This window comes from Schistocerca nitens, chromosome 4, assembly GCF_023898315.1.
Source record: "Schistocerca nitens isolate TAMUIC-IGC-003100 chromosome 4, iqSchNite1.1, whole genome shotgun sequence".
Lineage (NCBI taxonomy): Eukaryota > Metazoa > Arthropoda > Insecta > Orthoptera > Acrididae > Schistocerca > Schistocerca nitens.
The window spans coordinates 424,902,643-424,930,340 of record NC_064617.1 but is presented as its reverse complement, the minus strand read 5'-3'; the positions used below and the strand labels follow the sequence as shown (position 1 = coordinate 424,930,340).

The window sequence follows — 27,698 nt, the reverse complement described above, 5'->3', positions numbered from 1 at the left end:
AAAAGCCCAAAAGGGGTATTGATTACCAAGATCATTTTCGACGACTCGTCCAAAGACAACTGGAGGTAGACTTCCCGCAGGTCAATTTTGGCAAACATCTTGCAGCAAGCCAAACTGGACAGGATGTCATCAACCATGGGTATGGGATAGGAGTCAATAACAGACTGAGCATTGACAGTGGCCTTAAAATCCCCACAAAAGTGAAGAGATCCATTCGACTTTCGACTTCTCACGGACCATGATGGATGTAGCCCAAAGACTACGGGGGACCGGGGTCAGGATGCCCTGAACCTCTAGGCAAAGAAGCTCCTTCTGTAGTCTGCTACAGAGGGCGAATAGTACCGCGGGCCTTGGGGAACTTCGGGACCACTGGAGATGTGGCAGAGACCCCTAGAGATGTGGCAGAGAATACGTGTGTGAAGTCATCGAGAAGCTGCTGCAAGTGATTGTCTGCCAACAATGACTGGACGCAAGTCAGGTATCTCGAGGCCCAGTAAGGGAAAAAGATCCGTTCCCAATAAGTTGGTGGCCTTGGGGTCAGCGATGACGAAAACCCAGGCTGTGACATCGTGAGTGAGGTACTGGACCCAAGCCAAAAACCACCTCTGTAGTCAGATGATGTCATTGCTGTAGCGCTTCAGGGAAATATGAAACAGACGAAGAGGCGCTGAACCCAACTGACTGTAGGAATCCTCACTGATGAAGGTGGCAGAGGACCCCGTATCTAATCTGCTTGAAAAGGAAGAGGAGTGTCGTCCACCCGTACAGTCAGAGTGATCGCTGCCGTTGTGTGCAGAAAAACCAACTGTACAAAATAAATTGGCGGCAGCGAGTCCATCTCATCCATCACGGAGTCAGAGGCATCCAAAGCAGTGTGGTCCACGGACATCAACAATGCCGATCAACAGAACTTGACTTTGTGACCCTGCTTTCCGCATGCCGAAAAGGTTACCCTCCAGAAGTGGCAATTTTGCCTGTGATGTATGCGTTGTTGTTGCTGCTGCCACTGGTGCCAGTGGGGACTGGTGCCCTGGTCCTGGTCTTGGTCCTGGAGGGTGGGCGCGGCCAGTGGTGCTGCATCGGCTGAAGTGACGTGAACTGGTGTTGCGGGGAGTGAAGAGCTGCGCCGGGGACTGCAGCGTGGAAGCAGAGCGAAAGGACTACTTACGAGCATGGATGATAGATAAACAGGTGTCTCAAGAGGGATTTTTCAGCTTCAGAAGATCAGTCTGTAGAGTATCATCGGCATGAAAAAGAATCATATCACAAACGATTGCCGAACCAAAAGATTGCCACAGAAAAAAACGACAGTCACGGAATAGACCTTGCAGCATAGCAATCCATTCCCTCTATGGCTGTGTGGGAAGCTTTTCACAACAGAAGAACTTAAGAAGTGCCACAGCCATGTGGACCTGAGAGTCAAAGTAATCCAATAGGCTGCAAGTCAACGTCTAAAGGTGCTGTATTGGGGTGCAACCATTGCAGAAGGTAATAACTTCCAGACCCACGTAGGTGAGAAAAAATGCATGACCTGAACATCACCAGTGACATGATGAGCAATAACGTGTTGCTCCAGACAAGCCATGTAGTTGCCCCATGGCTCAATGGATTTGTCGAACTTGGAGGCGTGGCACAGAGCCCCAGAAGCAGGGAAGTTGGGTGGGACCCCTGCATAGGCACCCCAAAGTGAGGAAAGCGGGCGGGGAGGGTGGGGGTTAACATCACCTGAGGGGGGGGGGGGGGTTAACATCACCTGTAAACGCTGAATAATGAGCTCATTCATTTGTTGCATACATTTCAACAGCGCTGTGACTCACACTGAGGGTTCGTCAATACCTGGAATACCATCTGCCATAGTGGACAACTACTGAGCAAACACGGGAAACTTGTAAACCAACTTGTCACTGCTGAAGTGGGATACCGATGCAGTAGGCGCTACGATGTCTGAAATGGGTGGCCACAGCATTTACAATGTCTTTAATTAACAAGATATAAGAAGTCAAAGTTAAAACTTTATTTACAATGTGATTTTTCTGGTTAATTTGCTTAATTTAATTAAGTATTGTTAACTCGTGTTAGAAATTAAATCCACTGTTTTGAGAGGGGAAGGGGGAGTGGGGGTGTGCTTGAAATATGTTTCCAATAAGACTGATTTTTAAACTTTGATAGAAAACCATGTTTCTAAATGAAATGTCTAATTTACCCTATTTTCACCTTTTCACAAAAATCATTACAGTTTTGATGAATTTGTAGATTACTGGAAAATAGTAGGTGAACGAAATTTTGTGTTTTACATCCTTGCCCTACCAGCCTATTGTGTATTAAGTTTCGCATTCAGCATGCATTTACTCCACGAGATATAAGAATCTGTTACATTTTTTCACGCCTTGATTTTCGTATCCAACTTTGATTCAGTCTAGCATTGTTATCCCACATTGTATAATAAAAAAAAAACTTTTATTGCTGTTAAAACCACTGTTTTTCTAATGAGCCCAGTTTCAGAAGTTTCACAGATCACAGTTGTAGCTTATATTACTCGTGTGTCATTCCATGTTAAATCACCCAGTTCATATCATCCACCATCTTAGATTTTCATGAAACATATATTTGTTTATACTTTGAATGTAAGAACCTCTAAAAATTTTACTTCATCTCTGACTAGAACTTTTTTATACTGAATTTTGAATATAGTGATCATTTGCCTCTGCAAGAATGTTCATGCAAAGAGGTACTTATCTAGACAAATACTCATAAATCAGGTGTATATCAAGCTTTTGTTTTGCAATTTTTTCAGGAGTTAAGAGAGGCATACAGATTACAATAATGCATTTATTTACGCAGTAAGGTTACAAAGAAAATTACAAAAAACATTCATATAAGTCACTTTCAAATTTCTAGAAAAATTATGAAGATGTTGAAAAACACTTATATTTCTCCTCCAACCTGGTGGGACGCTAGTTTTGGTCTTAAATAATTCCCAAGGTTGTAGGCTATCTAATAAAATAAAAATATTTGTGGGTTTGCTGTGAATAGACACACAAATAAATCAGAAATCAAAAAACTTTTTACATTGATGAAAAACGGTTCCTCCCTAGCAAAGTTCATCTGGGCCTGTCACCCACTGCCTCAGATTTTCATGAATTTTTTTACTTATTACTTTTGGTATGGTAACAACTGGTGTACAATTTCTTCCATACATTTTAAACTGTTTTTGAAGGAAAATATGGTAAAGTTTTCAGAAAGCTTAGACTGTATCTGAAGCCTCCCACTTGGTTTGCATTTATTTTAGGAAAAAAGTTTTCAGAAAGCTTAGACTGTATCTGAAGCCTCCCAGTTGGATTGCATTTATTAGCTAACTTTCAACATCTTGGTCAGAAAAAAAATTTAATAACTCCGCTCAACTTCTGATAATATAGAAAATCAACTTAAATTGTTATGGCCCAAACAATGACTTCTTCAATATTCACAACACTTTTAGACAGAAATGTTATCTGGCCAGTTTTGTTATTGAAACTCAAATACGGCATGATTAGAAACAAAAAACAGCACGGTTTTGACAGACATAGGATTTTCATTTATATATTAAAGTATTTGCAACAATGATCAGAAGATCTTTTAAAGCACATCACGTAGACTGCTAAGCCTTAGCATGTCTCACGTTTTGTTACAACAATAAAAGCACAGAGCCAAAAGTTAAAATGTTCATTGAAATATTTTCATTACTATTATCAACTTTATTTAGCGGTATTAATTGAGCATTTTTAAATGACCATTATTCTATGCAGACGAATGTTTGAATTTAAAATGTTAACGTTCAGCAGTGAAGATCCTTGGAGTTCTCAAGTGAAAGTTTAAATAACATCTCTGTTCCGAATCTATGCGAGAAGTTAAGACTCTGTTAACTTCATACTGAAGTAGTACATTCTTCATAATGTGCTTGATTCAGGAACACCAACAGTACAAAAAATGTTTACCAAAGGCACAAAACAAGAGTCTTCCTTCTCAGACCAAAAGAACGACACTGACAGTCCAGGTGGGTGGAAAAAAGAGTAGTTCAACGTCTCCTCCTTCAATAGATTCTAGATGAAGGCAAATCCTCTAATTGAAGAATAGCTTTTCTCAATATATGTTTTTCCATTCCTCCCAATCCATCACACACAGATGGCTAGTAACAGAAACGAAAGTTTAGTGTCATTGGGAAAAAATTTTTTCTGTTCACCCAAGTTTTTAAAGCTTTTAATACTTTTTTATTGAGCAGCACACCCATTAGTGAAATAATGCAGCTTCTTGACTTGTGGGCAGTGTTCAAGCAACCACCGAACCATTTCTTTACATTGTGGTCCATATCATCACTTATAAAGCAATGTTTTGCTATTATCAATTAATTTCCTCATTTATCACATAAACACAAACAGGATGGATTATACAGCTGCTTCTTGCCCAGTGGTAACTCTGGATTTCATTCTGAATTACATAACTAGTTTTCGACAGTCTACTAACAGCATTGCTTTTTCTGGGGTTAGATTTTTCTTTCAAATTTTTCAGAACACTTGCCTGACACTTAGAGATAAATGAGTGTGGTTTAAGCACCTGTAATTTTGTTACTGACAAATCACTGTATTCATCAACAATTTCAGATTGCTTTATGAATTCAGTCCGATGACTCGTGTTAATCCACTTTCTGTAGTCATCATCGTCATCATCATCATCTATATGTCAAAAAATCTAATTTTCATCATTGGAGAAATAATCACAGTGATTAAGAATGCAGTCTTAGTTTTCTGAGTCACATACAAGAAATTTTATATGTTCTTTATATGTTTCTCGAATGTGTTCCGCATCGAAAAGCAGTTTTACATTTAAGTGGATACCAGACACACACTGAATTAGTGCCTGCAGCACAAGCTAAAATACAACCACTTTGGTCTTAGTGAACAAAATTTTAAAAAACCAATGTTAATGTTTGGGTTCTCTCATTTAAAACAATAGTATAGTTTCCTTAGGTGGCATACACATTGAGTGCTAACTTTATCTTTTTCTCTTGGTAACATTCGAGTACATCCACCTTTTTGGTAAAAATGAGTGACAATCTTTACCTCCTTTTTGCTTAGGAATTGATAAAATACCTAAATCTGTTTTCAGTTTCCTTTTCTATTGAACTACAAACTAACAAACATCGAATTCTAACATTATTTTTATTTCAACCAAGCGAGAGGAGCTAAAGTTAAATTCTTACATCATTTTTTTCTTTTGACCTGGCAAGAGCAGCCAAGGTTAAAACTTGCAGCCGGTCGCGGTGGTCTAGCGGTTCTAGGCGCTCAGTCCGGAACCGCGCGACTGCTACGGTCGCAGGTTCGAATCCTGCCTCGGGCATGGATGTGTGTGATGTCCTTAGGTTAGTTAGGTTTAAGTAGTTCTAAGTTCTAGGGGACTGATGACCACAGATGTTAAGCCCCATAGTGCTCAGAGCCATTTTTTAAAACTTGCATTTTTTCAGCTCTCTTTACACCAGCCTCTTTTTCTTTCATTATCAATAACATGGCATCAAAATCTTTCACTTTCTTATCAATTTCATCATCCATTTTATTGTCCCTACTGTCAGAAATTTCAACACTGCGATCCAAAGCCTGGTACACTTTTTCTTCCAAAACTTGCTTCACTTTTTCTAGCTTCCTTTGCCATACAAGACCTTGCTGCGACTTGAAATGGAATAAGGGAGAGGGACCCAAATTGTATAAAGTTTTATTTGTATCCTTGATACTTTGACTTTTAGCACTGACTCATGAAATGTTACCTCCGGGTTACTGGCATCACTTTCATTTCCATCACTGATTTCAGTTTTTTGTGCACAAATCATAACTTAAGGCATGTTCTACAAAGTTTTGTGCCTTGTTTGGCATTGTTTCTCCTAGCACTTAATAATTTAAACAGAGCCAAACTTCTTGACTTCAAGGACTTTTTAATTGTCTGCCTGTGTATTTTGAAAGCATCACAAGTTCTTTGATGGCTTTCAAAAACCTGTAAGTAATAGCAACTATGATGTCCACATATAGTTCTTTCTCGATCATCTGGAAAGTTTATATTGGACTGTAACACTGCCAAATCTTGTTGGTTTTCACTCAAGTCTGAAAATTTGAGAGATGTTTTTACTGAAGTCGGCAAACAAATATGGCCCATCTCCCAGAAAGTCAAAAAGCAACTGGGTCCAAATGAACTGATTGTTGCAAGTCAGTGATGTTCAACAATAAATGACAGTGACTGCTGCAGTGCTTTCATTTATGTACAGGTTTCAAGCAAGCTACTGCAAACACACAGAACACTGTATCACTGTGAGCTTTTGGTTAGCTACACAGATAAATGCACTAATTATATTCTTTCAAAGATCTCATAATAGAATGAAATAAATTTTTCATACTTGGTCTACCTAGAATAATTGATATTTAAATATTCTGATTTGAGACCCCTAGTTCTGAGGCAGTGGGTGTCAAGACCTGGCTGAACTTATGTGGAATTACTCATTTTCTTCATAGTAAAAGCTTTTTTTTTATTTCCAATTTATTTGCGTGTTCATTTAAAGAAAACCCATTAATATTTTCATTTTACAAAACTTATAACCTAGATTCCCTGCAAGTTGGAGAAATGTGTTTTTCAATATCTTTGAAATGTTTCCAGAAGTTGGAAAGTGACCTATCATACATTAATATTTTTTTCTAATTTTCTTTATAACTTTACTGCTTAAATAAATACATTCTTTTAAATGAAAGCCTCTCTTAACTCCTGAAAAAATTCAAAATCAAAATCTTCATACACACCTGAGTTATGAGTATATGTACCACTTTGAATGGACATTCTCGCAGAACCAAATTATCAGAACATAACTATAATGAAAATTCAAAATATATAAAAAAAGTTTTAATCTGAGACAAAAAAGAATTTCCTGAAGTTCTTATGTTATAGGTATAAGCTAATATACAAAGTTTCATGAAAATCTGAGATGGAGGGTTACAAATCCTGCAACATCTGGGTGATTTGACATAGAATGACTCTTGTATAACTGCATATGTGGAAAAAGGAAGGCATAAAAACAAAAACATGTAGAAAAAAAATTTTCACCTGGGTGGTTGTGTTTAGCTGCACACACTGGCAACCATTGCATTAAACCAAGAGTAAATCTGAAACCTCTCCAATTTAAAGCTGCAAACCAAAACACAGTGGTTCATCCCTCATTGTGCTCTAGGTGTACTGAACTACTTAATAACAATGCCTTGTGTTTATGTCAAGTCCAATCACTGTCAATAGCAAGACAGTTAATATTTTCGGCCCCTAATGGGTCCATATTTAAACACTCATGATTTCAGTGCAGAAAACAAAATGTCAGTCAGACTTTAATTAAACAATTTTGTACAGTATGTTTCAGTGTTTAATGTAACATGACCAGCTGCAAATTTCTTACATGTTCTAGTTTTTGTGACGGCCTTCGTAGCGACAACACTTCGCTGTAGAAACGGCCTACGAAGTCACCGCCACACTTTTAATAGCGGGCCGACCGGTCTGCTGGAACAGTGAACAGAAAGATGAAAACCCAAACACTCGGATTAAATGAAAGTCGGTACTTATCTTTATTAACGACGATACAGAACACAGGGGTGAACATGGTCTACAGAAATCTGTCTAGTTCGAGTCGGAGCGGCTTGGTCAGCGTCGGCTGACGACAAACAACAACTCTGCTGCGATGAACACACAACTGACTAGCAAGTACACAATTCGGTGGCGAGTCTACAACTGAGCGGCGAATCCAGAACTGTCCTAGCGCTCGCGACTCCAGCGCTTAAGAAGCCAGAAGCCAGCGGTGGCGCGCGCAGACTTGCGGCGATTTCCTGTATCGCTGGCGCTGCTTATGCGGACGGCGTCCGGACTTTGATGCTGCCAACCTTTTTGGCAGCGGGCTCGGTTGGCATTACTGGCTAGGATATAACACTAGTTAAGTGCATGTCTGTGCTACAGTAGTGTAACAGTTCGTTGATAAATGATGATTTTTTTTATTTTTGTAAGAACTGCATGATACTGCAGACATGCACTTTACAATACTGCTAAAAAACCTCAAAGTTTGCTTCAAAACTCACAGTGACCTCTCTTCCTCCTCCCCCCCCCCTCCCCTCTCTTTTCCAAGGATTTGCTATGAATACCATAAACTTAACAAATGAAAATTAATTATGCAGGTCATTATATTGAGCAACGAGATTACCAAATAACTTCTACCATATATTCACCAAAACAATCTAAAAATGACCTGAGCTGATTGCATACATTAATGAGTGGAAAGAACCAATCATAAAATTTTGTGTTTATGGAATGGTGGAGAGACTGATGCCACTGTGTAGACCTAGGAGACAAGGAGTGATGAAAGAAAATATTGTTTCACCTAAATTTATGCAAACGTAGGCTAATCCTCAATATTCCAGAACGTCGAGAATAGAATTATTCCACAGCTTCAAGATTTTTAAAATTGTCCTTTTGAGTAAATAATACAGTGATACATGAAAATCCCTGAAGTGTGACATATTTGGCCATTTGTTGTCACCCCTTTTTCCCAGAAAAAGATAAGAGATATCAAGTAGAAATTCATGTCAAACACTAAGGTCTGTGGTCCCTTGGTACTGTAAAAAAGTTAAACTTCTAAGTCAATGCAAGATCTGACCAACTATTTCACATATTTCAATATTCGGAAAGATTGTAGGTCCCCTTTCCCCAGCCACTGGGATAGGTCGGGGGAACACAAGTCGCCGAAGTGCCATCCAATAGAAAGACCTGCACCAGGCCATTGTGCCTGAGAAATTACTACTCATACTTGTCCGGTTTTTGTTTATCTTTCTCCTATCTTGTGATTGCTTTATACATGGCAAATTTTTGTCTACTTACCCTGCTAAATAGCAATGAAGTATTATTTCCCACTTCTTAGCTCTTCAGTATCTGTAGATAAAACCTGGCCATTTCTCACCAAGTTGCTTAGAACTTTGACAAATTCCTCTTCCATCCCTACCATACATTTTGGGATTGCAGTCAAATTATCTCTTTTGGAGTTCTTTATTTGTTCTAATTTTTCGGCCAGACACCTTTCAGTCATCTTTAGAACAAGCTGACAGGCTGAAGTTACAGCACTTGTTTCAAACCACAGGTACAGAAGTGCCAGAGGGGCTGACCAATGGCAAAGAGTGTGCATCAATTGAATCTTCGGTTACATGGTCAATACATCCTGCGATGATGAAGTATTAGGTTTGTTTGAGCATCTGCCATAAAGCTCCTTTCAAGTGCCAAAAAATAGGTGTTACTGCATGTGCACAGGTATGACGACGTATGAACCCTATGCTTGCCTGGTGTCTGTGCTGCTCAAACACTTCTTGCCCCACTTCTGCTTGGAATTCCATCACTCAGCCACCTGTAGCACTACTTGTCAAGCCCAAATTTATTTTTATGCCCTACTGTATTCCATCATTCCAAAACTAAATTGCAGTGTTTGTCAGTTTCAGTGTTACAGTCTGCATACCGGTACTAAGAAAAGCCATGCTTAACTGAACTGCAGGTCAGAGAAGACTTACCATACAGGATGAGAAGGAAAGACTCTCCTCCTCACCCCGTACGGTAAGTCCACCCCGACCTGCAGTTCTGGGTGACTTTCCCGAAATCTACCCCTTTTCCTAGACCTCTCCAGTCCTTTTCCTTCATCCCTTTTCCCTCCCCTTCAGCCGTTCTGCCTGAAGAAGGAGCCACTGGCCCCAAAACCCTGCCAATTACAACCGTTTTTTGTGTGTGTCTTCTGCCATCGCTTGGTGAATAGATTTTTTATCTATCTCATTAAATAATTAATGATATGGTTATAATAGAGGGAAACATTCCACGTAGGAAAAATATATCTAAAAACAAAGATGATGTGACTTACCAAATGAAAGTGCTGGCAGGTCGACAGACACACAAACGTACACAAACATACACACAAAATTCAAGCTTTCACAACAAACTGTTGCCTCATCAGGAAAGAGGGAAGGAGAGGGAAAGACGAAAGGATGTGGGTTTTAAGGGAGAGGGTAAGGAGTCATTCCAATCCCGGGAGCAGAAGGACTTACCTTAGGGGGAAAAAAGGACGGGTATACACTCACACACACACACACACACACACACACACACACACACACACACACACACATATCCATCCACACATATACAGACACAAGCAGACATATTTAAAGACCAAATATTTAAATATGTCTGCTTGTGTCTGTATATGTGTGGATGGATATGTGTGTGTGTGTGCGAGTGTATACCCGTCCTTTTTTCCCCCTAAGGTAAGTCCTTCTGCTCCCGGGATTGGAATGACTCCTTACCCTCTCCCTTAAAACCCACATCCTTTCGTCTTTCCCTCTCCTTCCCTCTTTCCTGATGAGGCAACAGTTTGTTGCGAAAGCTTGAATTTTGTGTGTATGTTTGTGTTCGTTTGTGTGTCTGTCGACCTGCCAGCACTTTCATTTGGTAAGTCACATCATCTTTGTTTTTAGATATATCATTAAATAATTATTTCAAGATAAAAGTGAGGCATGTAAGGCTGTAAAATAAGTTTTCACAAAATATGTGTCAACAAAGGAAAATGTATTACAATGATAAAACACAGTATTCTCTCAGTCTACAATTTACCAAGGGATGACATTCTGTAAATTTAAAGCAGAAATCATGCAAAGCCTAGAAAAGGTACCTGGCAGATGTCAAAATGTATGTTTTGATAGAGAGAGAGAGAGAGAGAGAGAGAGAGAGAGAGAGAGAGAGAGAGAGAGAGAGACCTCAATGTTCTGCAAGAGGATTAACGCTGCTAATAATGTGTAAATAAAAGCAAATTAGAAACAAACTAATAACATACAGGGTTTCCCACTTAAATCGCCCAATTTCAAGGACCCAGGAGGAAAAAACCACAGTAGATATGACAGTGAAAAATGCACCACATTGTAGAGCATCTCATAGAACTTATATTCCCACATCAGAAGTGCCAAGTAATGTCACCAGAGTGCAGCATGGCAACTCCACAGGAGTGCCCACTAGCAGTAGTGTGATTTGCAGAAACAAAATCGCCAATTTCTGTGCAAAGAAATTATCGTCGTGTGTATGAATGTGATCCACCTGGTGTGAAAACAATTAAGGAATGGTAAAGGAAGTTTCTGGCAACAGGGAGTGTTCTGAAACATTCTGGTGGTGCATGTTACGGAGTTTCACAGGAGGCAGTGGAGGACATCAGACAAATGTTTCTCAGAAGCCCACATAAGTCAATTCATCAAGCATCTAGGCAACTTGATGTACCTTGATCAACATTGCATTGTATAGTTCACCAGCATCTTTGTATGTGTGCTTACAAAGTACAAAGTCTGCAACATCTGACGCCGAACGACAAACCATGCCGACAACAATTTGTTGCGGATATGCTGCAGCGTATTGATATGGATGCCAGCTTCCTGGAAAGATGTTTATTCTCAAATGGGGCAACCTTTCTGTTATAACGTCAAATTTAACAAATATATTTCCGAACGACACAACACATATAAGTCACAGAGTAAGTTGACAAACAAGACAAGTGTACACATTAGCATTCGAATGAGCACCGAGTCCCAGTCTAGCGGCTGCTGCTCGGCTGGCCGCTTAGGTGGCGCAGCTGCTGCATGGCTGGCAGACAGCGCCGCACGTAGAGGACGTGCGTAATTGCGCGGCGGCACTTTGAATGATCGGCGAGTCACAACACTTTTCCCCCCTTTGAAATTGTTGCACTGGTCTTGATGGAGGTGTCCTGGAGATGGCTAACATCCATAGGCGTTGTTTGACTCGCCGTAAAGTCTCGAGGAGGACGCTTCCCGTACAGACGGAAGTGTCCCCGATGATAACGGGTCGAGATGACAGGAGACATAGGGGTCGAATCTGCTGGGGCCCCATGCACCAATCTGCCCGTTGCGGCAAGTCCAGTTGATATGACAGGAGACATGGGCGATGTGTCGGCGTCCGTTGGAGGAGGAGGCAAGTAGATTTGCTCTGACAGAGGATGGTCATCCGGTTCCTGCATGGGCACGTCTCCTGGTGGCGTCCGTTCTTGTGTGGGCATCGCGATGACGGTGAGAGGACTGCGTTGTGAGTATTGAGAGATGCCAAGATCCCGAGCGTCAGGTAGAGCCGAAGGTGGTGTAGCGGCATTCGGAACAGGTGTTGCCGGCACACGAGGCCGAAGCTGGTCCAAATGACGCACTGCAACACCCGTGTCCGTCTGGATTTCATACAGGCGTCTGCCACGGTGTCGTAAGATGCGGCCCGGGCTCCATTTTGGCCGCCTGCCATATCCCCGTACCCAGACGAGGTCGTCGGCAGTGAACCGGCCAAGTGAAGGCACCCGCGGCCGTGAGATGCACGGCCGCAGAAGATGAAGTAGCGTGCGGGGCTGTCGGCCATGTAAGAGCTCAGCCGGGCTGTGGTCGCCCATGGGGGTGAAACGGTAAGACGCCAGAAACTGGAGAAGCGCATCATCAGCAGCAGAAGAAGTCAGAAGTTTCCGCATCTGAGCCTTAAATGTGTGGACTAGTCGTTCAGCCTCACCGTTGGATTGTGGATGGAACGGCAGGGCCGTGACATGCATAACGCCGTGACGAGCACAAAAATCCGCAAATTCGGAAGAGGCAAATTGCGGACCATTATCAGTAACAAGAGTAGAGGGGAGGCCTTCCAAAGAAAAAATGCAGGTGAGAGCACTGGTGGTTGCCGCGGTGGTAGGCGACGTGCAACGGACAATGAAGGGAAAGTTAGAGTAGGCGTCAATTACGAGGAGCCAATAAGTACCTAAAAAGGGTCCCGCAAAGTCAGCATGAATGCGCTCCCAGGGCTTCTCAGGCGAAGGCCACGGTGACGAAGATGACTTCGGGGCAGCGGCCTGTGACGCACAAGCGCCGCAGGCAGCGACCATGTGTGCTATTTCAGAGTCGATGCCAGGCCAGTACACATAACGGCGCGCCAGAGATTTTGTGCCAGACACACCCCAGTGCCCTTGGTGAAGGAGGCGCAGACCAAAGCACGCAAAGACGCAGGTACCATGACACACGGCGAAGCATTGTCAGTGGAGAGGAGGATAACACCATCCCTAGCCATGAGGCGGTAGCGCAAAGCGTAGTAGTTCCGCAACGGATCAGAAGTCTTAGCGGACGGGCGATCTGGCCAACCCTTCTGAATACAGTGTAAAACCCGGGAGAGGGTAGGGTCAGAACTCGTAGCAGCCGCCAGCCTGTCCCCAGTGATGGGGAACCCGTCCACAACCCGCTGCTCGGCAACATCCAGGTGGAAACACAAAAGTTCGTCCCTATCCAATGCCTGATCAGGACCCATGGGAAGGCGAGACAGAGCATCAGCATTTGCATGTTGAGCCGTTGGCCGGAAATGAATCTCATAATTGAAACGAGACAAGTAAAGAGCCCAACGCTGGAGGCGGTGTGCAGCCTTGTCGGGAAGTGACGTTGATGGATGAAACAAGGAAACAAGTGGTTTGTGATCCATAACAAGATGAAATTTTGAGCCATAGAGAAAACCACCAAACTTATGAAGAGCGTAAATAATGGCCAAAGCTTCATTTTCAATTTGAGAATACTTTTGTTGGGCATCCGTGAGCGTTTTGGAGGCATAAGCAATGGGTTGTTCCGAACCGTCAGAAAAACGGTGCGCAAGGACTGCACCGACCCCGTATTGAGAGGCATCTGTGGCAAGAACAAGATGTTGGCCAGGTCGATAATTAGCCAGGCACGGGGCTTGTTTCAGCATAGTCTTCAATTTCTGGAAAGCCGCATTGCATGACGCGGACCAGTAATAATGAAATGTCGTGTGGCTAGGGCCTCCCGTCGGGTAGACCGTTCGCCTGGTGCAGGTCTTTCGGGTTAACACCACTTAGGCGACCTGCGCGTCGATGGGGATGAAATGACGGTGATTAGAACAACACAACACCCAGTCCCTGAGCGGAGAAAATCTCCGACCCATCCGGGAATCGAACCCGGGACCTTAGGGTTGACATTCTGTCACGCTGACCACTCAGCTACCGGGACCGGACACACGGACCAGTGAAAAGGCACGTTTTTATGCAACAGGTGATGCAACGGCTGAGCAACCGAAGCCGCAGACGGTAAAAACTTGTGATAGTATGCTATTTTCCCCAAGAAGGCCTGCAGTTCCTTAACGGATGTAGGGCGAGGAAGGGCATCGATTGCAGCGACAGTTTGCTGAAGCGGACGAATACCCTCCCGTGAGAGTTGAAACCCCAAGTACGTGATAGATGCCTGAAAAAATTGTGATTTCTGAAGATTACAATTAAGACCGGCAGTCTGTAAGACATGAAAAAGTGTGCAGAGATTTTGAAGATGTTCTTCAGTGGTGGAGCCAGTGACAACAATGTCGTCCATGTAATTGATACACCCAGGGACAGGGAGCAATAATTGTTCCAAGAATCGCTGAAAGAGAGCAGGGGCGCTAGCAACCCCGAATGGCAATCGTTGGTATTGATAGAGGCCAAAAGGCGTGTTAAGGACCAGAAACTGCCGGGAAGCAGTGTCGAGAGGAAGTTGATGATAAGCTTCTGACAGGTCAATTTTAGAAAAATACTGACCTCCAGCAAGTTTAGTGAACAGTTCTTCAGGACGGGGCATAGGGTAAGTGTCGATGAGGCATTGAGCATTTACAGTGGCTTTGAAATCGTCACAGAGACAAATATCACCATTTGGCTTAGCAACAACAACGACAGGAGAGGACCATTCACTGGAAGTGACAGGAAGCAAGACCCCTGAGGTAGTGAGACGATCCAGCTCCCATTCTACCCAATCACGAAGGGCCACAGGAATGGGCCGAGCCCGAAGAAACTTAGGCCGAGCAGTGGGTTTGAGTATGATATGAGCTTCAAAGTCGTTTGCACGGCCTAACCCAGGAGAAAAAAAGGGACGAATATGTCGTCGACAAGGAATCCAGTTGAGCATAAGGAATAGCATCAGAGACAATATTGACAGAGTCGTCTATGGAGAACCCAAAAACACGAAAGGCATCGAAACCAAAAAGATTTTCTGCGTTGCTCTGGTCGACCACAAATATGGGAACAGTGCGAACGACGGATTTGTAAGATACCTCAGCATTAAACTGTCCCAAGAGAGAAATCTTCTGTTTATTGTACGTCCATAATTGCCGAGTGACAGGTGACAGGAGTGGAGAACCCAACTGAAGATAGGTCTGAGAATTAATTATAGTGGCAGCAGAACCGGTATCCACTTGCATGCAAACATCTCGACCAAGGATTTGGACAGTGAGGAATAACTTCCCTGAAAGGGAAGAAGTGCAATTGACAGACAACACAGAATCAGAATCAGCGTCATGTTCATGGACATCATGTATGCGGTCGGATTTGCAAACGGAAGACACATGACCTTTCTTTTTGCAATTGTGACACACAGCCCAACGTTGGGGACAATCCTCGCGTGAATGTTTCGTAAAACACCGCGGACATGAAGGAAGTTGCCGGGGGTTTTGCTGCAGTTTCTTAGCGGGTTGTTTACGGCTAAGCCGAGGCTGCGCATGGGAGCGCAGTGCGGCCATGTCGGCCGGCGGGGACGCGCCGCACGCATCGTCAACAGCACACAGAGGTTGTATTTCCCCCGACATCACCCCACGCCTCTATTTGCACCCCAGTGGTGCGAAAAACTTAAAAAGACTGCGCAATGGAGAGAACTTCATCTAGAGTCGGATTCGCCAACTGAAGGGCACGTTGCCGAACTTCTTTGTCGGGCGCCAACCGGATAATAGCATCCCGTACCATGGAATCGGCATAGGATTCTCTGTGAACGTCAGTAACAAATTGACACTTTCGACTGAGGCCGTGAAGTCCAACAGCCCAAGCGCGATAGGATTGATGTGGCTGTTTTTGACAACGATAAAAGGCAACACGAGAGACTACCACATGCATTTGCTTTCGAAAATAGACAGACAGAAGTGAGCACATTTCAGCAAAGGACAAAGATGCAGGATCCTTCAAAGGAGCCAACTGCGACAACAACCGATACATTTGAGGTGAAATCCACGAAAGGAACAGAGACTTACATGGTTGTTCGTCCGTGACATGAAATGCCAAAAAGTGCTGTCGAAGACGTTTTTCATAATCAGACCAGTCTTCCGCCGTCTCGTCGTAAGGAGGAAAAGGAGGTACAGCCAACGACGAGAAACGCCCCGCATTTGACGCCGCGACGAAATCGCGAATCGCCGCTGTTAGAAGCGTTTGCTGTTCAAGGAGATTTTGCAAGAGTTGCTCGACAGTAGCCATGGAACCCTGCGGGTCAACGGTGAAAAGGAAAAATCCACTACCTTGTTGCCAATTGTTATAACGTCAAATTTAACAAATATATTTACGAACGACACAACACATGTAAGTCACAGAGTAAGTTGACAAACAAGACAAGTGTACACGTTAACATTCGAATGAGCACTGAGTCCCAGTCTAGCGGCCGCTGCTCGGCTGGCCGCTTAGGTGGCGCAGCTGCTGCATGGCTGGCAGACAGCGCAGCACTTAGAGGACGCGTGTAATTGCGCGGCGGCGCTTTGAATGATCGGCGAGTCAAAACACTTTCATCTATCAGGAAGGGTTAATAGGCATAATGTTTGGATTTGGGGTTTGCAAAATCTGCATGTTGTCATTGAACATGTTCGTGATAGCTCTGAACTAAACTTCTGGTACAGGCTAATGCACGACAGGACTGTTGGACTGCTGTTCTTTACGGAACAAACAGTAAATGGGTCAGTGTATCTGGACATATTGGAGCAGTTTGTGTACCCTCAAATACAAGACTTGCAACCCAAAATAATTTTTCAACAAGATGGAGCTCCGCGTCATTGGTCAACGTCTGTTTGAAAGTTCCTAGATAGGAAATTTCCCAATCATTGGATCAGAAGCAGATGACCCATTGCCTGGGCATGACACTCACCCGACATTACGCCCCTTGATTTCTTCATGTGAGGATTCATGAGGACCACATGTACGTGACCAAAGTGAACAATATTCCTACATTTCGACATCGTATCACTAATGCGATTGCAACAGTAACAGAGGAAATGTTACAAAGAACTTGGCAAGAAATTGAATATAGACTCGATATTCTTTGTGCTACAAACGGTTCACATGTAGAGGTGTATTGGTGATAAATAAATAAATTCTTTGAGATGCTCAACAATGTGGTGCATTTTCCATTGTCATATCTACCGTGTTTTTTTTTTTTCCTTGGGTCTTTGAAATCAGGGAGGTTTGAGTGGGACACCCTCTATTATTTCAGCCTTCCACAATTATGTTAATGTATTTTAATTCACTCGATAACTCCCAGTCATTGAAATCCATTTTGTTTTATTTGATGTGAGAACTGTACACGAAGTAAAAATAGAGAACACCAGTATGATGAAACGTAAACACATGTCATGTGGAGATTCTAGCTCTGACAGCTCTACACATTCGCAAATCTAGCACCTTGGGGTGCCAGAAAAATATTTTCTAGTAGATTCTGACAGCTTGTGTTCACTGCATATAAACAGCTAACAACCTAACTCCAAGTAGCCAGAAGCAGGAGACGGCACTGCTCAAAAGTGACTTCAGCTCTGCACATGGGTGTGAGCCACTGGCAGCTGCACAAATAAAAATATTATTAGCTACATTGTAGCAATGTCTCTGCGCGTTTATTAAAGAAAGTGCAGGAGGCCTCGATTTATACAGGTCGAAATTTATATCTCCTTTCATGAAATTCTTTGTCAAATTAATTTCAATTGCTTATTTAGAGCCTCACTCATGGTAACAGTCTTGGCGGTGACTTTAGAATAACCAGTGCTCCTGAGAGACTTTGTGCAGCATATTAGCCACAGAGTGTGAAAGACTTCAAATTTTAGACTATGCGTTGAACTCTTCTTCTGATTCATTGTTGTAACCACAACCAACAGCGGGAACGCCTTGGGCCGCGGATTGGAGCCGCCAGGCGGGGAAGCCGCCGGCGGTGGAGCATGCACCACCGGGTAAACACAGGACGAGTCGGACTACAGACCAACGACAACTGACAACAACCGACCATGACCGACTATCAGCGACACAACAAGGAAGAGATGAACAACGGAGGCTTGTGGAAACCACAACACCAAACACCAAACGTAAATCCACTTGGAACCAGAGCCAGGCAAATGTCAACAACGAGCAACGACCAGAACGCAGTACCGCCGAGATAGAAACGAAATCCAGAGCGAGTACCAGACTGGCTGGACTAGGGCAGAGCGGGTCCCTATATACAAAACTGGAGAGACCGGCTATTGGCCGCTGTCTGCACGTGGCTTAGTGGTGACGCCCTCGCTGCGCAAGAGCTGCTGCGCGGAATAGCCGCCGCGGAGGCGGAGCCCTCTATGGGCTGACCACGTCCATTTGTTCTGCCTCGTGTTCGACTTCCGCAGCGGAAGGTACTAGATTCATCATTTGTGGCAGATAGCTCTTCACAGACTGTCAGAGCTTTAATTTTTGATGGATGTTTGACACTGAAGCATTACATTTTGCAGTGTGTCAATGTGCTACAATGAACTAAAGGCTGCTTAAATTAATTTCTCATGAACTATAAGCACTGATGAGAAACTACATAGATATTTTTGGACAGTTGTATTAATGCTTTTCAATTACTACAGAATTAATTAATGATCTTTACTTTCCGATTCTCATGAAGTTAAGGTGCCTCTGGACTTCGAAACTGAGTCACCACTTGTGATGGATGCTTTGTATAAGAGCTTGCTTTGATCAGATATAATGTACTGTTATCTTCACTACACTTATATGAACATTTGTGACAGGGTATTCTTGTAAAAACTCTTTGTCTTATTTCTGTTATTGTGAGGCCACCACTTTCAGGTGAATTCAGTTTCATTTAATATTTAAATAACATTTGTTCAATCTTAATAACAAATACTTGTCTTCGGTTACTTAACCATCTTATTTTATTAATTTTATTTACAAATGTTGCCATGTTTTGAAATTCTCATCAATTGCTAGAAAACTCAGAAAAATCCTAAAAATTCTACAGCCAAGTTGGCCAAAGGGTGATAAATGGAACAATATATAAACACCCCTTAGACATGTGTTTCAGCCCAAATGTCTTCTACGTTGCACATTTGTCCAGCCCTCTGCTGTTCTGATCTCAAATTTTAACACTGATTTTATTAGCTGAAAGAGAAAGAGCACCTCAGTTGAAGTCAACATTAGAATTTTGAAATTTTCTTACCTCACAGAGTGACCAGTGTCAATGCAGTGCTCTGCCACAGCCAATTTACTGGGCCACAAGAGCTGGCAGTACCTACCATGCTCTATGCGTCTTGCATGGACTGTACAAGTTGTTCGCCCTATGTAAGAAAGCCCACATTCACTGGGGAAACTTGTTAACTCCAGCCCTGCTGAACTTCAAGTCATTTCTGACAGAACCAAAAAGTGCTGTTGTCTTTAGTGGAGGATGAAAACTCGTTTTAACTTTGTGCTTGGTGAGAATTCAACCCATTTTTAATGGTTTCCCATATACGGCAGGAAAGCCATGTCTTGTTCCTAGTTTCCTGTATTCACCTTATTCACGGTGTGTTACAGATCTGCACTTGCTTCAAAAACTCTTTTTAAGTGTAGACGCTCACCCTGGAGTCTGCGCTCATCAGCAATGTTATGGGCTCTGTGAATCAAAGTTCTGAGGACACTCATCTACGAAGGGTAGTGGTACCTATTTACATGTAAATACAAGTCTGCACAAGTTGGCTTCCGATAAGCTGCATGTTCCAAGGTACCATCAACTTTGCGATGAACCAAACTTTCAGAAATGGAAGACTCCTTCCTTTTTTGATACCCACTGCAAATTGAATTTTTTCATGAACTGAATTTAGATGGTTTAAAAATTCTTGTAACTTACTCTTAGAAGGGGCCACAATACAAACATATCATCAACAATCTCCAAAATACTGTGCGTTTCCCTCAAAGTCCTCCTCCATAAACCAAATGGCCACCAAGGGTGACAAGGGACTGCCTATGGTGACACCATCACTTTGTTCACAAAATTCATTATTAAATAAAACATATGTTGGTACCACAAAATGTCTTAACATGGTTGAAACCTGAGGTGAACATAAGGAATAAGAAGTTGGGGGGAGAGAGGGGGGGGAGAGGGGGGGGAGAGGGGGGGAGAGGGGGGGGGGGAGAGGGGGGAGAGAGGGGGGGAGAGAGGGGGGAGAGAGGGGGGAGAGAGGGGGGAGAGAGGGGGGAGAGAGGGGGGAGAGAGGGGGGAGAGAGGGGGGAGAGAGGGGGGAGAGAGGGGGGAGAGAGGGGGGGGGGAGAGAGCTAAATCCTTAGTATTCCAGTCATATGTGGGAAATCTGTCACTAAAAATTGGTTAATAGTCTCACCAAACACACAAAGTGACTTCTTGCCTTCCACTGAAGACAGTAGCACTTTTGGGTTCCATCAAAGATGACTTAAGACTATGAAAGGCTGTGGTTTACAAGGTCCCCTGCAAGTGTGGCCTTTCATTCACTGGGCGGAAGACTCAGAGTGTATGAAAGATGCATGGAACAATATAGGTACACCCAGCTCATACAGCCAAATAAATTGGCTGTGGCAGAGCACTGCACAAACACCAGTCACCCTACGCGGTATGGTAATGGTTCAAATGGCTCTGAGCACTATGGGACTCAACTGCTGTGGTCATAAGTCCCCTAGAACTTAGAACTACTTAAACCTAACTAACCTAAGGACAGCACACAACACCCAGCCATCACGAGGCAGAGAAAATCCCTGACCCCGCCGGGAATCGAACCCGGGAACCCGGGCGTGGGAAGCGAGAACGCTACCGCACGACCACGAGATGCGGGTATGGTAATGACTAAATTTTAGTGCCGAGTTAATTTCATTTTGATGGTGAAAGAAACAGCTGAAATTTGTTTGGTAAACAATTTAACTAACAGAGATAGCAGTTTAAACCCTGAAAAATCATGGAACCCGGTGCTTTCTTTAATAAACTCACGAAGATATCACTAAAGTGCTGCTAATAATGATACAATGACATCCCAGGATGGATCAACTGTGTAGCCTCAGGTTTAGTTTTTGCATACTCTTTGCCACCAACCTCTGGTCTTGTGTATCTGTGATTTAAAACAATGGAACAAAAGTGCTGTAGCTTCAGTCTCCGAAGACTGCTGTAAGGCAGGCTATATGGCCAAATATTAGAAGAAAAAAATATTAATGGAGCAGTTGTAAACAGCAAAAACATCACAATTCAAATAATTTTAATTTACTATAATCTTAGTTTCTTTGTTCTTTGGCAAAATGTAACCTATTAATGCCATCCTTAGGTTATGGCAAAAATGGTATCCATCAAACAGCTTTAGCATGGAGACATTTGATTTGTATAATATTTGAAACATTCTTGGTTAGGTTACTTTCTTTAGGAATAAATAAATGATGGAAGACAAGAGTTACATGGAACCAATTAATGAACAAAGTGATTTACAGTAAAGTCACATTAATTTAAAAAGTCATCATTGCCAATCATAAGTAGATCTGTTAAAAAATAATGGTGACTTACTGTCTTACCTCATATGCCTCTGATACCTCATGGAATTTTTTTCCTGCATCAGGATCAGTTTTGTTCGTATCTGGATGGTACCGTTTTGCTAATTTGTAATATGCTGCTTTAATTTCCCTTGCAGATGCATTTCGAGGAACACCTAAGATTTCATAATAGTCTTTCTTTTGTTCGAGCACCGAAGATGTATGAATATCCCTTGGTACAGCAGACTGCAGAACTGCAAGAACAATATCAACACAGTTACAAAATCTTCAATAAGGTTCAGTAAAAAACCCAATAATTACCACACAACCCACTACACTTCTTTGGAATCGTCAATTATACTTTACATGTAGCAATACGCTCGTTACACAACTAATAACATTAATTCTGGTTACCTTAATTAAATATATGAACCATTTTTCATAATGTGAATAATATTATCAGTTATCACAACCATGATCAGTACGAAAAATTTTCACTTTGTGAGGCCATGGCAATTTGTTGACCAAGTAAGGGGTTTGGTTCAACACACAATAATGAGGAAAGGCAACCACTCAACTTAAACTGTTTGACATGTGGCCACAACCAAGTTTTTATGCACCATGCATCAATCAGCAACAAACTGTGGTTGCCTTTCTTTACTTTTGTTTATTGCTTTCATATTGGAATGTCCATGACTTTAACGTGGGTCTAGTTGTCTACACAAATGTCACCACCAGTTTCATATCCTTATCTAACAATGTATTTAACATTGTCCAATGTGACAGGCTAACAATACTATTAGAGTACAGTTTGCCTAATACAAAAGACATAACTTAGCAATAAGTACAGTTAGTACAGTTTCTATGCCCTTCACACTTTTAAAGATGCTACATAATCTAGAAAAAGTCACCAAAGGAACAATTCAAAAGAACTTGCATGACTTGGTCATGGAAAGAGACATCAAAAATATGTGGTTCTTAGGATGGGAGCAGTTACCTGGAATTGGCCAAGCATTTTTGGTGTACACCAGCAGAAGTTTTATCATCAGTAACTAAATTGAGTGTGCACAATTTACATCCCTCCATTTGTCAATGCATTATTTGTTTTACTCTCAGTTAAAGCTGATGATGATGAAGTCCCATACTCGGTGACAGAGCGTAGGGGAACAATGCGGGAGACCCGCACCGCCGTACTAAGCAAGATCCTAGTGGAGATGGTTTGCCATTGCCTTCCTCTGACCATAATGGGGATGGATGATGATGATGATGATGATGATGATGATTAAGACGACACAACAACACCCGGTCATCTCAAGGCAGGGAAAATAACTGACCCCGCAGGGAATCGAACCAGGGAACCCGTGCTCAGGAAGCGAGAGCACTACCGCAAGACCACGAGCAGCAGACCAGTTAAAGCTACAAACCTCAAAATATTTAGGCCAGAGTGTAAAGAATGTTTGCACATGCCATACTAACTGGAACACAATCGTCTGGACTGGACCAAACATTTTGCAATGGTCATGACACTGTTGGAAACAAACCTTATGAACCTCAACCACATTAAAGCATTACTAATGATGGCATCATAGCAGTTTGAAAGCCTGTGGAGGTACACAGCATTTAGCTGTTCTTGAGACTTCATTGGCAATGAGTGAAGTGCAGGGATAGCTCACATTATTCTCACATTGACTATGCATGGTCCAATTCCCTTAGTGAGGCACAAAGGAATGTTACGAAAGACATCTCAATGACCTTGAAATCACTTTGTGTATGAAGGAATAATATTTCTTTCAAACAAGGACTTGTGATGAGGCATGGGTTTGCCAGAATATGTCACTAAACAGTGAATAGCAAAAGCATGCACAAAAGCAAAGCTTTTAGCACCTGTACTAAAATTTTATGACAAAAGAGTAGATAAAAATGGCAGAATAATAAAACTTCAAATGCATTTTAAAAAATAAGACTGCTAAAAATCTCTCTCTCTCTCTCTCTCTCTCACACACACACACACACACACACACACAAACCACACACACACACACACACACACACACACACACACACACACAAAAATCAAACACTCTAGCCGTTCTAAAACGTACAATAAAAAAAGTAAAAGCAGCAGAAAGAATTAAATTAGTACTTCAGATACCTGTGGCTGTTTAATCGCTGGGATGAAAAGAATGTGCCAGCCACCATGCAACATACTAAACCTTCAGTCTGGAAGATTAGGCTGGAGTCCAGACACCACACAGTTTTTTAAAACCGTTACCACACTTTTCTCATCATACCTACAATAGAGGGCATATCTCCACCTAAATTCACTTCTGCCCTCCCATCACAATATATGCACTTGGTTAAAACGTGGTGTATGAGGAGTTGTGTGTCACAGGCATCACAAATGGGGAACGGGATGGGCAGAGGGAGGGTGCGCTCCACTCATTAGAGTATGAAGCCATGTGTCAGAGGACAGGGGGCCAAGGCCCTATTTCGAGACATCCCAATGGAGACACCAGTATGAGGTACGCAATAGTCAGGAAGTTTGCTTCACCAGCCACAGTTTACTGTCCCTCGTGATAAGGCCCTCCTCCTGACATAGTTGTAAGACACTCTTACTCAACAACAAAATGACAGCATGCAGGGGAATTGACACTGTTTCATGTCATGTTCACTCCTGGCTGCTTGCTCATTTCACAAACTTCTCCCAATGCCCCTGATATCCAGCACTTCCCTTACTTCTGCTAAAAAAGTAGTAGTTTGTCCTGTATTGTTTATATCATTTTCTCTACTAGTTACATATTTGTTGCAATCCTTGTGAAGTACTAAGGGGAGAAAATGAGAAACTCATCTGCTCCAGTGCCTTCAGCATCAAGGGAGCCCTGCAGTAAATACAGTGTATTCATTTTGGTGGCGAGTCCTGAACACGCAGTCAGGTAACATTACTGAATAGCCTCGGAAGTCTCCCTGCACTGAACTATTAGTGCACACTACTTTAAAACTGTAATGCCTTTTGAAAACAGTAGATAAAGTAGATTTAAAGGATAAATCTGTAATGTGATCTTTCTTACAATTAGTAAAATCTAAAATAATTCTCAGCCACTTCAGGAGCCACGGTAGAGATCTATTCCAAGCCTGAAGTAAAACTTTAAAATCAGTCACACTCATCTCCAAATGGCAGTCTTTCCCATATATCCCACATGGTCTCATTGCTCACTGTCTATTATTAAAGTATTCTGATTGGTGGGCAAGCAACTGTATGGTACGTGGATGACTATGGTGTGGATATTGTCACACCATGAGGAGTCGCTGCCTGAAGTTAAGCGGCGGTTCACCAGCATCATCAGAGAGGCTACTCACATGGCTGGTTCTAAGGCCTGGCAACCAGTCTAAATCCTTCATGATGCACCTAGGCCAACTGTTTTTTTAAATAGGAAGGCCTTGCAGACCCATCCAATGTGCACTCATAAGTAAGCCACGTTCGGTCTGCACCCTACAACTTACGGTTAACACATTTTAAAATAATGAGAGCTTTTAGAGACTGTGCTTCAAGTTGCTAGGTGTGGCAATGAGGTAAGTTTAAAATCAAATACGTGATTAGAAACCTCAAAGTCTTTTTAAAATCAAGAACAGTGTCCCTCAGCCGCAGATGAGGAAAATTAAAAGCAGAATGTGAATTGCTAAAATGGACAGAACAGAAGATGAAGAAGTCCTCCATACACACAGAGCACTAGACAACTTTTTATTGTTGACTGTATATTATTACGAGCCATAGCAAAGATAGTCACCCTTAAAACACTATCTTGGGGAACACCATTATTTTGTCTAAAGTGATTACAGAGGATGTTAACAACTCAGTATTTCAAAAAATGTGTTGAGAGAAAGGGGCACATAAAGATGGGAAGACATCCCACTCATGGATCTGTTTGAGGTTATTGCGTTTCCAAGTAGTATCCAAGCCCTTCTCAATGTCAAAAAATATATTAAGTGATGCCTGTACAGGAATGCCTGTTGTATAGTTGCTTCCAGGAGGACTAAGTTATCAGAGAGAGAATGATATCTCCTGAGCCACACTGAAAGTTATTAAGAAGCTGTCTGGATTCTAAGATCCAGACAAGCATCACTGATCATTTGCTCTGAGGTCTTTCCAACACAGCCAGTGAGGGCAACCATGTGATACCTACTTGGGAAAGTACGGTCCTCTGCATGTTTTAAGACTGGAATTAAAACGGCCCCTATCTGCAAGTTGGGAAAGCGACCAGACATCCAAATAGGGTGAAAAAGGGCAAGGAGGATTTCTTTGCTTCGACCTATGAGGTGCTGTAAGAAGCTATACTGGTCCCTATTGTGACCAGGTGATGCAGCATCAGTTGCAGATAATGCAACATCCAGGTTCCTTACAAGCAAGAGGTAGTTGTATTATCAAAGATGGGTGAGAATGAAGCCCAAACCATCCCTCTAAGTGGCCACTCAGCATCAGATAGCTGGATTCTGACTCATGGTGGTGGTGGTAGTAGTGGTGGTGGTGGTGCGTGAGCTACTATGGGACTGAACTGCTGAGGTCATCAGTTCCTAGGCTTACACACTACTTAATCTAACTTAACTAACTTACGCTAAGAACAACACACACCCCAACACCTGAGGGAGGACTCGAACCTCCTACCAGAGGAGTCGCGCAAACCTTGGCAAGGCACCTCAGACCGCGTGGCTGATTCTGATTGGTAGTGGCAGTTAACTCCGGCAAAATATCCCACCACTGTCTGGGAAATGCCCCACAGGCTGCTCTGAAGACTTTGTTCCGCATTACAGCAGCCACTGGGTATGTACCATCTCTTCCAGAAGTTTTCCCGATGGGCACCTATACAACTATACTTTTGGTGGAACAGTTTATGGTGTTCAGGACTTGGTGCCACAAACTCTTCTTGCTTCATCTAATAATTTAGTGATTTTAACACTTGTTACCTGAAAGACTGTGAAGCTTTTCTGCAGCTGACAGGCACTTACACCTACACCAAACTTTCTGCCTGTCTCTGACTGTGTAGCAGCATTTGTCACTCTACCAAGGGAGATTTTAGTTTTAGATTAGATTAGATTTACTTTCATTCCAATTGATCCGTAGTGAGAAGGTACTCCAGGATGTGGAACATGTCAAAAAACAACAATACATGAAAAATATTTACAACTAAAACAAATAAGCTAATGTACCATTCCACAGGTCCCAAGTGGAATGATTGTCATTTTTTAATGAACACTAAGAGTCATTTTACAAATACTAATGCACTGAATATAAAATAAAAAAGTTTTTTATTTATTTATAAGGTAATACAACTACTGTAATACTTATTTACAATGAACACATTACTGCACTGAAATTGTGCAGAAGTTATGTTGTACTTATATACAAATCAGTTGGTTTTACTAAGAAATTCATCAATGGAGTAGAAGGAGTTGGTCACCAATAAATCCTTTAGGCTTCTCTTAAACTGAATTTCATTGGTTGTTAAGCTTTTTATGGCTGCTGGCAAGTTATTGAAAATGTGTGTTCCTGAATAATGCACACCTTTTTGTACAAGACCAAGTGACTTTAAATCCTTGTGAAGATTATTCTTATTTCTAGTATTGATTCCATGAATTGAGCTGTTGGTTTGAAAAAGTGATATATTTTTAATGACAAATTTCATTAAGGAATAAATATATTGGGAAGCAGTAGTTAGTATCCCTAGTTCCCTAAACAGGCTTCTGCAGGATGTTCTTGAGTTCACACCACATATAACTCTCACTGCACGTTTTTGTGCCCAGAAAACTTTAGCTTGGCTTGATGAATTACCCCAAAAAATAATCCCATATGACATAATGGAATGAAAGTAAGCATAGTATGCCAGCTTTTTCATTTTTATATCCCCTATGTCTGACAAAATTCGCATTGCAAACAGAGATTTGTTAAGACGCTTCAGCAGTTCTGTGGTGTGCTCCTCCCAGTTGAATTTATTATCAAGCTGTAATCTCAAGAATTTAACACTGTCCACTTCTTCTATCTTCTTGTCATCGTATGTTAGACATATACTCTTGGGACACCCCT

At 42.3% G+C, this 27,698-nt stretch overlaps 1 protein-coding gene across 2 annotated transcripts in view; it reads right to left on the bottom strand.

Moving 5' to 3' along the window:
• The window catches only part of LOC126252002 (protein tumorous imaginal discs, mitochondrial-like), a 124,049-nt gene that overhangs the window by 78,612 nt on the left and 17,739 nt on the right, over positions 1-27,698 (bottom strand). For both annotated transcript variants that reach the window (XM_049952784.1, XM_049952785.1), the window contains exon 2: positions 21,665-21,876. In XM_049952784.1, the coding sequence (XP_049808741.1) occupies positions 21,665-21,876 (212 nt within the window). The remainder of the gene's footprint in view (positions 1-21,664; positions 21,877-27,698) is intronic.